Below are 17,385 nucleotides of genomic sequence, written 5' to 3'. Positions count from 1 at the left end.
TAAAGCTCTTGTTTTCATAAAGATCTGATACAGTTTGTCTTTTTCTTTCATGCTCTTGAGGTGTTCCCCGGTGACCCATGGCTTACGGGCTTTCCGAGCTCGTTTCGCTAATTTACGTGGAAAACATTGTTCATACGCTGCCTTAAAAACATTTATGAACTCATTGTACGCTGTCTCGGGTTCATCAACTTCTAATACTTTGCCCCAATCTGTTACACGTAAATGAGAGCGAAAGTTATTCAGCGTGAAAGAGTTTATCTGTCTGTAAGATTTAGTGGACGGGTGTCGTGACGCAGTGGAGGGTTTTGTTTGCGCCGATAGTAGATAAATGGGTAGGTGGTCGCTCACAGAAGAACTGATGACGCCAGAACTAAGATGCTCGGGTGAAATATTTGTAATAAAGACGTCTAGTAGTGTCGAAGAAGTTGGTTGTATTCGTGTAGGTAGACTGATTGCATTAATATAACTGTTCGCGTCCAAGATCCTAGAAAGTTCATCATGACTTGTTGATTGTTGCAAGCAGTCTATGTTTATGTCACCTCCTAGAATGACAGTGCTGGCATCATCATTAAAATAACTAAGGTAACTATCTAAAAATGTGAAGAAATTTGACACACTCGCATGAGGTGGACGGTACATAACGCTGTACACTTTAGCACCATTTTTGACAGTGAGAACCTCAAAATCAGCAGTGGCTCTTGAAAATTCTTCCACAATAACACAATTCATGCCATTTTTCACTAACATCATGACCCCGCCTCCTTTTTTAAAGCTGCGGTTTACGAAGAAAGAAGTATATCCTGGAATTTTGATCACTTCTGTAGCATCGCGATACCATGTCTCGGTAAACATCACGATCTCGAACTGAAAATCCATGCGCGATAACAAACATTGTATTTCTTCCTCTTTATTTCTAGCAGACTGTGTGTTAATATGCAGTGCAGAAAATGAATATTTGTTTTGTGACAACCTGCAAATTTCCGAGACCGACAAAACTCGGTTTTCCATATTTCATATCGGAAACGGTATGTACGTACTCGACTTACTCTATCTTATCAAGGTCGCTGAGCTTCGTGACGCGTAGGACACGTGACGACTCATTTTTCCTTGCAAAGATTTTGCCCTCTTTCGTCCAGCAGAAACGCCAGTTTTTGTCATTTTTCTTGCAAATTGTTTTTCCGAGAAGCACTTTCAATGCGGGACACAGGTGCTCGTTTATGAAGATAGGATGGCGTTCCTGGTGTCCGATGTCGGCCGTGGTCAAACGTTTCTGTCGTGTTTTTTCAAGCAAGGCATTTCGTTTTGAGCGGCTATGAAACTGCACTACAATATTTTGTCGTGAAGCGTCCCGTGTTGGTACACGGTGGCAAGCCTCAATGTCACTTTCGGAAACAGGTTCATTTACTGAATTTCCAATAGCTGCAAGTACGCTTTTCAGGTTTTCGTTTTGTGTCATGGGAACACCCTTAATCTCAATGTTCCTATTTCTAGAGTACTGTTCTAGTTGAGTGATCCTAAGTTCATTCTCAGTCACTTTGTTTCTTAGAAGCGCGCATTCATCCGTGAGGGAGCTGTTGGCTGCCTTCAATTCGGCATTTTCAGTTTCAATTTTTTTCAGCTGGTTTGCCATATCCTCAAAAGCATTATTCATGAAATCAAGGGAAGTTTTGATCTCACGATGCTCCTTCCGCAGCTCCCTCTCGAGCGACTGACGCATCTCAGTCAGGTCATGTCTTAAATCCTTCACAAGTTTGTACACCTCTGAGCGGGATAAGGTCATGGCAAAAGACAGTACAATACACTTGGATGGCAGCAGCAGCGACAGTAAAAAAAAAAAAAAAAAAAAAAAAAAAAAAAAAAAAAAAATTACAAAAGAATTTCAGACCTGCGATCAGTAGAAAGGTAGGTATAAGCGACGTTCCAAGACTGCCGCCGCTGCTGCCAAGTGAAGGACGTCGGCCGATGATCCTCTTGAAATACTTGTGAGCCCTGGCGGCACAGTCGCTCCCTGAAGTGACGTCACAGACGATTGTGACCGACGCCGCCCTTCCGGAAAAGAGCGAAAGATGTTGCCACCAAGACAAGCTTCACGTGCGTGTCGACGATAGTATCTGCGATCAGTAGAAAGGTAGGTATAAGCGACGTTCCAAGACTGCCGCCGCTGCTGCCAAGTGAAGGACGTCGGCCGATGATCCTCTTGAAATACTTGTGAGCCCTGGCGGCACAGTCGCTCCCTGAAGTGACGTCACAGACGATTGTGACCGACGCCGCCCTTCCGGAAAAGAGCGAAAGATGTTGCCACCAAGACAAGCTTCACGTGCGTGTCGACGATAGTATCTGCGATCAGTAGAAAGGTAGGTATAAGCGACGTTCCAAGACTGCCGCCGCTGCTGCCAAGTGTGTAGAGGTAAACAGCGTAAAAAACGAAGACAGAGAAATAGAAAGAAAGACACAAGCTCGTCTTGTATCTTTCTATTTCTCTGTCTTCGTTTTTATGCTGTTTACCTCTTACAATGAATCGCTACCAACGTGCCCAGTTTTCAATACCTCCATTGCGCTTGTACTGTGCAGTGCCCACAGCTTTGACTCGGTTGCAGGCGAACCAACTTTTCACACGTTGCATTTGGGCCTTTTTTTCACTCAGAACCCCCCTTGGCCATATCTTGTTATATTCTGTATGACAACAACATGGGACACTGAAGTGATGAAGAGATAGCTTCGTGCGAAACATCGGTGCAGCATCCCCACAAGGAAATTAGCGCGATTCAGAATAAAAATTGGTCGTAATTACCATTGCTAAATATTATTAGCTATAGCATATTTCCTTCCAACTAATCTAAATGTCTCCCGCAAACTTGAGCGTGAAGATAAGTTTGTTTTACTAATGAAAATGTAGGTCTTGTTTTCACAAGACCTATCAGTTTTTGTTTCATGGAGGTCCACCGGTAGTTGTAAGAAACATAAAATTAACTAGAGGGAAGTCTGGCGCAGTGATCATTCAGCAACCATGGGAATGATGGGTCATACACAGATTTGCCAAGTCTTCATGGTTGCAGACTTTGAACTCACTTGTGGCTTTGTTTATTGTCGTGTTTTGCTTTTGTTTCGAATTAAAGAACACACAGTTGTGAACTTCATGGCCACATTCGAATTGAGCCTTAATGCTTAAGGCGGTGATGTGCAACTGCAGAACTTTAGCTGAATGTCGTTTCAGCAGCTCCAAGCCACTTGATGCCAAACGGGGCCGAAAGTATGAAGATTAGACAAATTCGCGTACTACCCATCATTCCCATGCTCGCTAAAGTGCCGTGCATTGCAGCTCCCATAGACACTAGCGCCAGTGTTCCCTCAAGTGTATATATGCTCACTGAAGTGCTGTGCGTTGTAGCTACCATAGACACTAGCGCCAGAGTTCCCTCTACTGTATATATGCTCACTGAAGTGCTGTGCGTTGATGCTCCCATAGACACCAGCGCCAGAGTTCCCTCTAGTGTATATATGCTCACTCAAGTGCCGTGCGTAGCAACTCTCATAGACACTAGCGCCAGAGTTCCCTCTACTGTATACAGTCGCCGACCATTTATTCGGACGCCGAAAATTCGGACATGCCCGTTTATTCGGACATCTTCATGGCACCTCCACTTACCCCATTGATTCTAATGTAAACTCACGATTGAAAATTCAGATGCCCCACTGTGCGCCATTCGATTATTCGGACTCTGTTTGACTGACCGGATACGTTGCCGTACGCCATTACACGCTGACAGCGACGTTAACAATACGTTTGCTTGGTTGCCAGCACTGATATGCTGCACTAGCTATGGATGGACGTCAGGCCAGTGCCAAAATGCACGCAGAAATCGCCATTGCCGATCTCGAAGGCTATGTGGGGCAACACATTTTTTTATTTTAGCCAGTCGAGCAGCCAAGCCAAGCCACCTATGGAGTCTGTTCGCTGTGGCGTTTGGCATGTGTCAGTCAGCTGCTTCTGCGGCTAGGCCTGAATACGTTTGCTTGGTTGCCAGCACTGATATGCTGCACTAGCTATGGATGGACGTCAGGCCAGTGCCAAAATGCACGCAGAAATCGCCATTGCCGATCTCGAGGGCTATGTGGGGCAACACATTTTTTTATTTTAGCCAGTCGAGCAGCCAAGCCAAGCCACCTATGGAGTCTGTTCGCTGTGGCGTTTGGCATGTGTCAGTCAGCTGCTTCTGCGGCTAGGCCTGAATACGTTTGCTTGGTTGCCAGCACTGATATGCTGCACTAGCTATGGATGGACGTCAGGCCAGTGCCAAAATGCACGCAGAAATCGCCATTGCCGATCTCGAAGGCTATGTGGGGCAACACATTTTTTTATTTTAGCCAGTCGAGCAGCCAAGCCAAGCCACCTATGGAGTCTGTTCGCTGTGGCGTTTGGCATGTGTCAGTCAGCTGCTTCTGCGGCTAGGCCTGATTCGTCTTGTTCTCTGTGTTGTCGCTCTCTTGCGTGTTCCATGGCGTGCTGAAATGGCTCCGACGTTCCTCGTTGCTGCGCCGTCGGGAATTAAGAAACGTGGTCAACGTGGGAGCTACAAGATGCTCACCATGGCGAAGAAAGCGGAGATTGGTCGCCAGGTAGAAGGCGGCCGACCTCAGTCTGAAGTGGCTTGGGAATTTTCCATTTCCAAGCAAACCGTCTTAGAATTAATCGGACTTTTTCGGCGGTTTCCGTCGAGTCCGAATAAACGGTCAGCGACTGTATATGCTCGCTGAAGTGCCGTATGTTGCAGCTCCCTTAGACACTAGCGCCAGAGTTCCCTCTACTGTATATATGCTCACTGAAGTGCGGTGCGTAGCAACTCCCACAGACACTAGTGCCAGAGTTCGTACGTTGCAGCTCCCATAGACACTAGCGCCAAAGTTCCCTCTTGTGTATATATGCTCACTCAAGTGCGGTGCGTAGCAACTCCCATAGACACTAGTGCCAGAATTCCCTCTAATGTACATATGCTCACTCAAGTGCGGTGTGTAGCAACTCCCATAGACACTAGTGCCAGAGTTCCCTCTACTGTATATATACTCGCTGAAGTGCCACACGTTGCAGCTCCCATAGACAGCAGCGCCAGAGTTCCCTTTTGTGGATAGTATATAGGAAACTCTGTGCCAAATACCAACACAGCTCTTGAACAAAACTACATACAGACATCATTTTTTCTAAAGCACAATTCTGAACATCCGTAGATGTTTAAAATATTAAAAATTGAAGTTCCCTTTTCTTTGAAAAAGTAAAAAACATCATTTTCAAGGGTGGCAAGATACTTATAAGTATTAGCAATTTGAAGAGTAACGTGTTTATAGAAGTGGATGGGCGTGTGCACAACATAAGAATGCAAGCAAGACAGCATTTAACTAGAGATAACAGGCAAATAGCCCACTGCCCCTTCTGATGTTTATTCTAAATTCTGTTTGAAAATATATTTTGAATACTCTACAAAATTTGAAGCCGCAGATCACAAGGGCAAAAAGGGAACACACCAACATCCCTCAAGCCTTTAAGGCTTCAGTAAGCTTACAACATATGTATATTCAGCATGAACACCAAAGTGCCGTTTTACCTTTAAGATATCTCCAGCAAAACATTGACTGACTTAAAGGGACACTAAAGTCAAATAAAAATTCACATCAGAGTGAAAGCTCAATGTATGACAACATCTAAAACGACAATGTTATCAAAAACAGTGCCCTACTTACCTAGAAATTATGGTAAATGTACAAGAACACATGCACAGCAGTAGGACATTCTCAAAAAGATCCCTATGACATCAGACAGACCGCCTACAATTAATCACTAGTAATTGATCTAGCTGCACTAAATAAAGAATTTTCCATGCATAAAGAGATGCAATAAAATGCTGCTTTTTCATTTCCGTTTGATCTATGGAAAAAAGAACCGCCAGACGATGCTATGGAGAATGACGTGAGTGGTTCAAAAATTCAATTTTCATGTAGTTACACTGGACAGGTGGTGCCATCTAGCGGGGCACAGTTGAACCAAAAAACGCCTCCAATCTCGGAGCCAATGGTGGGAAATTGATCCATGGCCGTTATTGCTGCTGTGGCTCCCACTGCTTTCAGTCTGCTGCTACTAGCACAGTAAAGCCGGACAACGTTGTGCACGGCAACAGTGACGTGAGTCGGTCTGGTCGGTCCGCTTCTTGAGGCGGGTAATTTGAAGAGCGCCAACTCAATGCGGATCACTAAAACATGATTTTATTTCAAAATAGGCCTTTCTTTAGCACAAAAGTAACACTACGAGGTTTCTGGACCGCTATTTCAACAATCAACGTCGAGTTAATAATTGCCTTTAGTGTCCCTTTATGTTCTCTAGCAAATTATTGTACTTCTCAGTGCATTAATATGACATTTTATACAACTACAGCCCCTTACAAGATACAAGCACTTGGGAGTAGTTCGTTTCCCTTTTATAAGGTGTCTCTTATAAGGAGGGTACCACACCCTCATTTTCCGATCAATGCCTATTTTGACGTAGGGCACAGCGGTGTCTCTTACAACCAGTTGTATGTTACATTAGTGTCCTTTATAAAGGGGTTCAACAGTATTAGCATAATCAATGTGAATGTTGGGAAGTAAGGAAGTGAGCGGACCTGCGTGCTGGAAGGGCCAACGTTTCTCCGCGGTGCAGATTACATTAGTGTCCTTTATAAAGGGGTTCAACAGTATTAGCATAATCAATGTGAATGTTGGGAAGTAAGGAAGTGAGCGGACCTGCGTGCTGGAAGGGCCAACGTTTCTCCGCGGTGCAGAAATGTCAAATCCATTGTCAGGGTCCTTCTTCCCCCTGAGAGCTGGGTCCTCGTTAGGTTCTGTCCCACGCTTCCAGTCAGCACACGTCTCTCGGACAGACATGATGATGCTGCCCAATGAAAAGATCGTATTTATGCAACCGTAATGCGGGCTCTCTCAGCAATACACCCATGTAGCAAACACAAATCTTCTGATAAATGTCATGCCTTTATTCGAATGCTCTGAATATTGAATAATCAAAGCGTTGGAGTAGTCGCATAAGCCTAGACTTCATTAATACCTGTGTCTTGTTTATGAATTAAAATTACTCTGTATAATCAACTTCTTGAAGTGTAGTTTTGACATGAGATAAAAGAAGAAACATGGCAAGAAGCGTTATAAGACACCAAATCTGAAACATTGCAGTTTCATTTTGCATTCGACTTTGCTGCATTAACTAGATGCCATTTAAGAAAGCAGCAGCAAAGTTTGAATTTGCTATTTAGATCTCGTAACACCATACAACAGCAAATTTAACTTTAATGTGCAAAGCAATATGAGAACGAAACTCTGAATGCTATCACACCTGCGGACGAGGTCTCGCTTGTTTTTCACAGCCTTCCGCAGTGGTTCTCGCAAAGTGTGCTGCACAAATCCCTGCAGTTCATAATACACGTGTCGCCGGACGGCATCTGTGAACACCGTTTCCATTCGACTCATGAGAACCTGGTGGCCAAGAACGAGTAGTGGTAAGTGAAGCGCATCCGCATGCATATGTTCAGGTGTATAACAAATTCCAGTCCAAGGAAGAATGTCCGGATGGAAACATATGAACTGGGGCAAAAGAACTTGATCCAATTGTATCAAAGAGGATAGGAATAATAACCTAGCCCAGTACAGCACATTCAACAATGTAGCTACAATAACCCGATAGGAAAACTGCCCTTTTAACTACTGATGTGTAGAAATTAAGCCCAGTGATCTCTCTTACAAACGCAACTTACAATTTCATGCACTTCAAAAGAAAATGTCAATACAAATGTAAAGAAATCCCATAAGCAGCTCTGTGCACTACTGGTTACTTCAGTACACAAAGGCATGCACTTAACATCAACAGTAAGAGGTAAATGTCTCGGGGTATACCTGCAGGCCTTTTACCATGGCTATCACTTCGATCAAGCCAAACTTTTCTTCGTCAGTATAGTTGTAGCGTGTGGCTCGCTCGTACTCTTCAGCCTCCTGTGGCCATAAAAAAAAAAAGTGGTGAGTATAGAATGCTTAATATTCACATCATACAAAAGTACAGGAAACACTAAGACACAAGAAAAATAAGTTGATTGTTGTGAGCACTTAACAGTGGTTAGTGATAGGACACTAGCATATTCAATCAGCAAGTCCATTCACTCCATGTTAATAGGGGTTGCAGCACATGCACGGAAGTGCTGGAAGAAAAGCATACTGAAGGCGAGGAACAAAAGGCTAAGAGGGACAACTCAAGCACCCAAGTACTAGCCCAAATAGCCGTTCTTTTCCATTAACTCGTTCACAGCATCATGATGCAAGCTCATTTACTGAGACACTGATGGCTGATGAGCTTTACACACAAGTTGATCAATGATTAAAGAGAAAGGGTTGAAAAGTTATAAGCTCCTAAGCAATACAACACGAAACTTCAATAGCAGAAGACCAAACATCTTGGTACTTCTTAGCTGGCCTTCAAATGCAGCAAGAACAGAAATACTAACCTGCGGACATTCCTTGTTCTGATGTGGGTCAGTAGGATGCATCAACTTCCATGAGTAGAGTTCTGTGACGTGAGTTGTCCAGTCAGACAGGAGCTGGAGGCCCCTAAGGGCAAGGTCGTTCAGTTCCTTGTTCTCTGCGTCAGTTCGTGGTGTTTCTTTCACTGTTGTTGTGACCTAAAATATGTAATATTCAAATTGTCTAAAATAATAAAAAAAAAAACGAGAGCACTATGCTTGTCTCTAGACCTTGACAATATTATTAAATAATGTGGGGAAAGAAAAAAACATAAAGATGTTATATCTCAGCGACATCGAAAGAAATCACTTCTGAACACAAAGTTCTTTTTTACTATTTATATTTTGAGTTTCCTTCTAAGAACACTATCAACAACAAAGCCAACCAACCACTTGGCATGAAGGCAGGCTTAATCCACCCTAATGCCACTATTCTACATAATGCTTGCATTTTTTATACTTATAATCACTGTCTCATGGCCAAAGTGTCTTATAGGGTATGGACGTGCATTAATAACAGTTTTTTCCTGTATTGAGCCTTCCACGAAATGTGGACAGTACTACACAGTTATATACTGTCATGCACAATATGAGAGGGAGCCCTCGCCTTTTAAATGTCATAGAGACCGGTTGGTGAGCACAAAAGGGTTTGTACAGTCGCCGACTGATAAATCGGACACCGATAATTCGGACATGCTCGGTAATTCGGACAGTCGCGTGGCACTGCCGATGGTCCAATAGAAGTAATGTGTAAAGACGACCGATATTTCGGACAGCTGCCAGATCTACATTCGATAATTCGGACCCTGCCCGACTGTCGCGCATGCCGAATCAGCAGCCATTTTCTCCTCCGGCACTCAAACCATACAAAGTATGGCCTCAGAGATCAAAATGAAAGCTACATAATTGGTAATCTATGAGGCTTTATTTCGATCGCAACTTTATGCCTCAGAGATTTGTACTTAAAAATGCCGATCTTGGAGGCACGGCTTAACTGTGGGGGATCGTATCGAGATCGCGATCATCCCACATTCCGGTTCCTGTATACCCTCGCTGTGCGGCTATCGCCGCCATTCTGTCACATGTGTGCACGGTACAGTGTTTTGCTGAATTCTGCGCGCGTTCATACTTATTTTGAGACTTGCTTTATTTTACGTCCAGCTGTCTCACAAGATCTGAAGTTAAATTGCACCAACGGTGCCCTCACAGCCAGCGCCGAAGGCCGCGCCGACGAAACGCCGCAGATATACAACGCTAACCATGGCAAAGAAAGCAGCCATCATTCAGCAAGTGCTCAGTGGTCGTCCGCAAGTCGAAGTTGCTCGAGAGTTCAACATTTCGAAGAAAACCATATCGGACTACATGAAGAATAAGGACAAGTTTTTAGGCGCGACGGAGACATCATCCGGAAGTGAACAAAAGGGGGTGCGCCAAGGTGTTCATCCGCAGTTCGAAGAAGCGTTGAGCATTTGGCTTAACGCTACCGTCGCTCAACGGGTTCCCGTTTCCGGCCACCTCTTGAAGCAAAAGGCTGAGACATTGGCACTTCGCCTTGGCATTGATGGATTTAAGTTCAGCGATGGCTGGCTCCGGAACTTTGAAAAGCGGTACGACTTCGCTTTCAAAAAAATGTGCGGTGAGAGCGGTGCCGTGGATAGCACACTGGTCGCTAGCGAACTACCGCGGTGGAAAGTTGGTGGAGCTGCTTCGGCGCTACTCGGCTGACGACACCTTGAACCTTGATGAAACCGGGCTTTTCTATAAGCTACTACCGGAGAAGACACTCGCCCGTTCTGGAGAACCTTGCCACAGAGGTAAACTCAGCAAGGAACGAGTCACTGTCGTTGTCGGCTACAACGCTTCTGGCACGGAAAAACTCCCGCTGCTGGTAATCGGGAAATCGAAAAACACTCGATGTTTTAAGGGGAAAAAAAATCTGCCTGTCTGGTACGAACCCAATACGAAGGCGTGGGTCACGCAGAAGCTGTTCGCAGAGTATGTCGGAAAATTGGACCGAAAGTTTGAATTGCTAAAGCGCAAGGTCCTTTTGTTTGTAGATAACTGCTCTGCCCATGCGCTGATCAGCTGTCTGAAAGCCATCGAGCTAGAATACCTGCCGCCGAATACGACCAGTATTCTGCAACCTATGGACCAAGGTATTATCGAGAATTTGAAGGTGCTGTATCATTCACGCTTGCTGCAGCGCGTGTTGCTCTGCTTAGAGAACCAGATAAAATACAATGTTGATTTGATGTCAGCCGTGAACATGCTTGCCGATGCCTGGAAGGCAGTGTCGGCAGGCACGATCAGCAACTGTTTCCGGCACGCAGAATTTACGTTGCGTAGTGAGCCCGACATCGCCGACACTGCAGCTGAAGAACCCGACAATGCAACTGAAGAGCCGGACCTGCCGCCCAGCGCATCGAGCTCAGGTGTGGACGTTATCGACGACCTGCGAAGCTGCGGTGTGCCGATTCCCGACACTGTTACGTTTGAAGACTTTGCAAACGTCGACAGTGCAGTGTCGTCGTGTGCCGAATTGAATGACGACGACATAATTGAGCAGGTTCTGCAACCATCAGACAGCAGTTCTGACTCTGACGATGATGACGCGCCGTGTGCTCTGGAGCCGTCGCGTGCGGACCTGTCTCGAGCCCTCGCTGTTCTTTCGTCGTTGTACAGCGATCGTATCACACTGGCGGAGATACAGGCGGACTTGCGTGCCCGTAAGCGGAAGTGCATGCAGCAAAGCATCAACGACTTTTTTCGGCCACCGGTAGACTGAAGTGTCAATAAAAGTTTTTTTTTTTTTTTCGACGCATTCGTTTTTTCGGACTTTCGATAATTCGGACTTATTTGCATTCCTCGTGGAGTCCGAATTATCAGTCGTCAACTGTAATACTAAATGGTGGAAAGGCATCTTTTGCAAATGAATAGATCACATTTATGTAGGTAGGTTACAAGTAATCATTGATGAAACACGAATTCGCTGTCCCCCCCCCCCCCCTCTCACACTGCTCACAACATCAAGGATATTAGATTCAGACTCATATCTCGTCTTCAGCAAACGCAAACGTTTTAGTTTCAATAAAGCGATGCAGTGCAAGAAAGAGCACTGCACCGAGTGAAGGTAGAGAAGAAGGCTACCTCATTGCTGTGACGTGCGAGTTCGCTGATGTAGCGTTCGTAATCGTCACGTATGGCTGGCAGGTGCTGCAGGAGGTCAGACTGAGGGCTGGGACTGCTTGAACTGGCCAATGGCCAACGGGATGCCTCGTAGTGTGGACTGCACTTAATGTAGTGGAATGGTGCTATCTGCATGTCTCCAAACAGTGGCACCATCTCCAGAGCCTACATAGAGGGGCATGAACAGAGTACCACTGTTTGCGGAACAGAATCGAAGTACAAGACTTACAATTATTTGTTCAGCTGCGTTCACCTAATCTGCCCCTTAAAGATAAAGAGAGAAGCAGCAAAAAGCTCAACCTTTTAGCTTCAATTTCAAGATTCAAGATTTAGCTACAACAGGGTAACGCGACCTCCATATTGACTTATGCAAGTCTCATAGGCATTTTTGAAATTTGGTGCGGAACACCATAGCGACTTCTAGTATTAACATACAGATCTGAAGTATGCCTATTACAGTAATTGCAATGATCAGAAAGAAAAAAGAAACGACAAGAACAATGCGCTAATAATCAAATTCATAGAGAGGCAACTGCAATAGAGCACTGCAGTACTTTTTCAATCATACAGCAAAGGGCTTTGACATTATCATCTGACAGGAACTGCAATTCTTGTTTACAGAACACAGCAAAAAAAGCATGTTTGTTGCCGCATAACTGTCTTTTTTCCTGTCATGCCTCTATATCTTGAACAAGTTCAAAAACATGTGAGCATAAAAATAGCCTTCTATAAATGAGTATGGCACAGTGAACAAAATCATACCAATACGCAACTCCTTGTGTCTCATCTCGCATAACAGCTTCAGCCAGCATGTCAATAATTTTGGTAAGGGAATTTATTTATTGTTAGTATGTTTCCTGATGCAAAAACATTTCACAGAGCGAAGAAAGTTTGCTGCCAAATAAAAAACATAGACTAATGTTCCATCAAAGGGTAAATCGTTAGCTACACGTAGAAAAATAGCTCGCTTAAAATTTATTTATGACCTGTATCATAAGAACTACAAGCTGGATCCCAGTGTATACCTGCGCCCCCCAGGACGAGTGTCGGCTCGTACCAATCACTCATTTTCTGTCCAAGCTTATGTACCGCGGGTGGATGTATTTAAGTTTTCGTTTCTGGTGCGATCTATTGTTGACTGGAATGCGCTTCCTCCCGAGGTACTTACAGGATGTAGATCCTCCAGGATTTTCAACGACGGCTGGACTTGTTTTTTGCCTAACATTGTTTGTGTATTGTTCACCTGTTCACCTCCCACCCCTGCTACAGCCCGCAAGGGCTAGCAGTATTGTAAATAAATAAATAAATGTGCGCTGGCAGGTGGAAAAGTTAACACACATAAAAAAAGAGAGGAAAAAAAATAAAAAAGAATAAAATAGCTATCCATAATACAGCTACTAAGTGTCCCATTTATCAAGTTATGAAACACTGCTACAATAATTTTCATTCTTTTTAGATTAACCTCTTCAGACATGAATTACGACACACTGTCTTCAAATTTGCCAAATTCACATACCATAATTCTAAGGCACTGGGTATTGCACTCCAAGAAAAAAAGGAAAGTACTAATGTGTATGTTGTTTTGTGTGAGTTTCAGTAATTAATTGTAACTAGCATGTAATCATATACTTCATGATTCTAAAGGTAGCTACGTTCCATTTTGACATAAAAAGAATGAAATCATAGGCTGCAAATATGTGCGTAATTAAATTTTGGCTGCATTCATTTTTGAAAAAAAAAAAAGAGAAAAGTAACACTTTTAACGTTGGTTCTCATATGCTGCACGTCGAACGATCCATTCAACATCATAGCACGTTCACTAAAGTGATCGATTAAAGTCGTTTGCATTGCACTGAGATTAAGTCAATACATGCTGACTATGCGGACGATAAAATTCCTGTATTGAGCTATGCATCTCACTTTCTTTTGACCACAAGCTGAAACTACTGACATAAACAAGAGAAGTCTGACTGTTTCAACTTAAGTTTCGTCAACACCAGTGGATTTAGTTAAAGCAGTAACGTATTTGAACCAGATCAACCTGGTCACTTGAATTTACCAGGAAGAATGACAACACTACGGTACTCAGATCCATCCTTTACAGAGCTTCTTACGGAATACATCTAGCGTGTTGGGTTGCACGGTCTGGGCAGGCCCAATAGAATGTGCGTAGGCAACAGAAAACAATCTGACCTTGAATATCTTGTCAATCTTGCTGATGTTAATCCGCTTCTTCTGGTCTTGTTTGTTGATGTTGCACACCTCTCCATCCATTAGAAAGAGACCAAATCCCATCACCTAAGAACAGGGAAATCAGGAAGCCATAAACAGTCAGCAAGCAGCTTTTTCGAAACGGCCACTGACAACAAAATGCACAAAATAATTTTGCCAACAACAACAAAAAAAACCTGTGTTTTCTTCATATCACACATATCATAAGGAAGCACAAGAAGTAGAAATATCAATAAAGTGTTTCGTCAAGCTACATGATCCTTTTGAACAGCAAGAGACATGTCAAAAAGCTAACATCACGCAGTCTCTTGATACGGCTGCGATAAACAAAAGGCTAAGAATCTCGCGTTATTTTTTCAATCATTGCATATCATATGTATTTCACAGGCCAGCTGCGACCTAAGCCAGCGCACATCGCGTCAGTAGTTAGAAAAATACTCGTAGGCTACATTAGTTGCGCGCAGTGCTGGTCGAGCAATCGTTTCAAGGTGAATCTTGCACATGAGGCGCCCAACTACAGATACGTACCGGCTCGCATTCACACGCAGTAAAGCGACCTACAAATGTGGAAAATAAGATGGCCACTACTGCAGCTTAACAATAACCCCACCACAATGGGCCTGTTTCTGGGCTATCAAAATACTGCAATGACCTTCCACTGCCTGTACTGCTCAGACTTGGTGCCTAGCAAATTCTTGCGCTTCATAACAAAATGTAATCGACTTTTTGGCAAGGAACAGGATTTACAGATAGAATCACACATGTTTTTTATGTTAGACTGCTTTATTTAAAAAAAAACGCAATTAATCTCACATATCGTGGCTAAACAGGGGGAGACTAAATTGTGAATGTAAACTTTTCATAAACGGAAGCTTTAGAGTGTCAGTCCTTACTTTAAAACTTCAATGACCATTGTGTGGTGTACTCACTTTAACCAGCATGTGCTTTTCTGCAGGCAGCATGTACATTTTGGTCTCGTACATTTGGACACAGATGTTGACAATGTCTGCTAAGAGGTCATCATAGCCAACAATTTTCTCCAGAGTCTCCTTGAGCGTATCCCGTATTTTGTTCTGCGTCGCCAGGAACATGGACAGGTTCTGCGACTCCTGAAGTGCTTGAGAGTCAGCCATTACTTTCAGGAACTGGGCTGCCCTGGAACAAATATTAAATAAACTTAATATATAGAATGGAAGCTTCCATGATTGGACTGAGCAGAATCTCGTGTCTAACCAAGAGGACTTGAAAAGAACAATAGGCAAGAAACTGAGACATAAGATCGATACGATACCTAACCTGTACACCATTAAACCCATAAGATGTTCATACAATTGCAAATTACTACTGTAAGGAAACAAAAACAAAAATACTTAAATATAAGTTTAATCTCCATGCCTACTTCGAGAGTACCTACTCAGAACTTGATGCGTTTTGCCAGTAAAGACAGTGCAACATGCATTTCTAACCTTTATGTGATAACAACGATAAGATATATTTTATCCGTGAAAGGGGATTTCATTACTTTCATCATCTTTCACAATCTAATAATAATAATTTCTGGGGTTTAGCATCTCAAAACTACAATACGATTATGAGATGCCATAGTGGCGGGCACTGGAAGTTTGGACTACCTGAGGCTCTTTAACATGCAGCTAAGTTTAAGTACTTGGGCCTCAAGCATTTAATTTTTACCAGCCAAGGCCAAAATTCGATTGCGTGACATTTAAAATTTAAGAATGAGAGTGAGGCACTCAGGATTCTCATTGTAACAGATATAACAGTATTTCCACCTGTACCTTTGCAAGGCACCACAGGGCGGATTTACATGCATCTAAGACTACACACGCCCATCACAAATGCAATACTATACAATTTACATATTTAAAACACCTAATAATAAGAAACGTACCTCCTGTAAGTTGCATAGTCGTTCTTCACGCTTGATTTCATGTTCTTCAGCTCGTCCAGCACAGCAAACATATTGATGAACTTGCCAAGGGTTAAGAGATAGGCTTCTGACACGAAGTCTTTCCGTTTTTCAGCATGGCACAACCTCCTAACCTCAGCTGTGAACCGGTCGATTGCCCTCCTCTGAAAGTGCAGTTAGATGCTGCAATCACTGCTAACCATTCTCTCAAGCTAAGCAGGGTGGCCCATAATGCGGCATCCAAAGAAGTACATTGAAGCAATAACTGAGCACTATGCCTATGCCAATAGAATACTAGACATAAGCTTTTGTAGAATGCTAACAGATGAGTGAATGTGGGCTTAGACACCAACTGAGAAGGTTCACAAAATCCAAGCATTGATAATTAGAAAAGAAAAAAGAATATGTGAACCCATAAAAGCTGAATCACTATTTTACTTCTAGAAAAATAACTTCATTTTTATTTTTGGTTAGAAAAGTATATTCACACTAATAAATGATTAAGTGATATACAAGCAATATTCTTTTTGGTGATCAACTAATCAACAATTCGATTGCTCAGTTACGCACTATTGACACTTCACTCCAGAATGTCAAAACTGATATATAGTTCTTGCATAGGATGCAGGGGATCAAATTTAAACTGTCACATATGACACATTCAGCCTTTCACCCTTGTGGAATTTGACTTTGAAAGCAGTCACAGTGAGAAGGTATACAAAAGTACCCTTCTGTGACAAATTTTACAAGGGCCCTGCAACACACTTTTCCGAGAAATCATCAAATGGCTTAATTCAAATAAAGAACTTATTGCCCAAGACATTTCAGAATCTGTCAGGTACAAACAGAGCTACAGTGATCTGTTGCATGCGTCAGGCACTTCCTCTTTTTTTTCGTATCAGCAAGCATGTTAAAAGCTTCATGAGAGGAGGTGGGGGCATGACAAGGTGGCCAGAAGACATTTATTCGTTAGCGTGTGTCAGGACCTTGAGCACTTTTTTTTTCTTTGAACGTGCCGCTTGCTTTAAGTGTGATCGCAAGTGCATGTTCGGCGACGTGGTGCCATTCGCACGGTAGCTATGAATTGGTTTATGGCATCATTCATCGAGAAAAGAAGGTACAATTTATAATTGACTTTGGCAATTAATTGGAAATTCCAAGCCACGTGCTGCACTATATTTCGCTTGCATGCTCTCAGGAGCCTGGATTACCAATTTGCAGCCTTCCCTGACCATGCTGAAAAACCACTGCAAGGTCCCATTTTAAAGAATGTGAATGAACAAGAACCTTTGGTCAGGCAACACAACAATAGCTTAGATTTGTAAACAATATGTGCATTGATAAGCATTAGGAGACCGTGAAAAGCATCAAAATAGCCAGCACTGGTTCAGACAACCAAAACCAGTGGTAAAATTGAACAGGTAGCATACTGCACAAGCATGAAGGAAGGAAGCAGAAAAAGACAGAAATGAGAGCCAACTTTTAACTGTTTAC

At 43.2% G+C, this 17,385-nt stretch overlaps 1 protein-coding gene across 1 annotated transcript in view; it reads right to left on the bottom strand.

Moving 5' to 3' along the window:
* Positions 1-17,385, bottom strand: part of Cyfip (Cytoplasmic FMR1-interacting protein Sra-1) — a 54,656-nt gene that overhangs the window by 34,011 nt on the left and 3,260 nt on the right. The window contains exons 5-12 of the mRNA XM_075887273.1: positions 15,874-16,055; positions 14,894-15,119; positions 13,926-14,030; positions 11,694-11,897; positions 8,532-8,705; positions 7,930-8,025; positions 7,373-7,512; positions 6,769-6,916 (exon numbers count right to left, since the gene is read on the bottom strand). Coding sequence (XP_075743388.1) covers positions 6,769-6,916; positions 7,373-7,512; positions 7,930-8,025; positions 8,532-8,705; positions 11,694-11,897; positions 13,926-14,030; positions 14,894-15,119; positions 15,874-16,055 — 1,275 coding nt within the window. The remainder of the gene's footprint in view (positions 1-6,768; positions 6,917-7,372; positions 7,513-7,929; positions 8,026-8,531; positions 8,706-11,693; positions 11,898-13,925; positions 14,031-14,893; positions 15,120-15,873; positions 16,056-17,385) is intronic.

This window comes from Rhipicephalus microplus, chromosome 2 (assembly GCF_043290135.1).
Source record: "Rhipicephalus microplus isolate Deutch F79 chromosome 2, USDA_Rmic, whole genome shotgun sequence".
Taxonomy (NCBI): domain Eukaryota; kingdom Metazoa; phylum Arthropoda; class Arachnida; order Ixodida; family Ixodidae; genus Rhipicephalus; species Rhipicephalus microplus.
The sequence above is the reverse complement of the archived record's forward strand: the minus strand, read 5'-3'. Positions and strand labels throughout refer to the sequence as shown.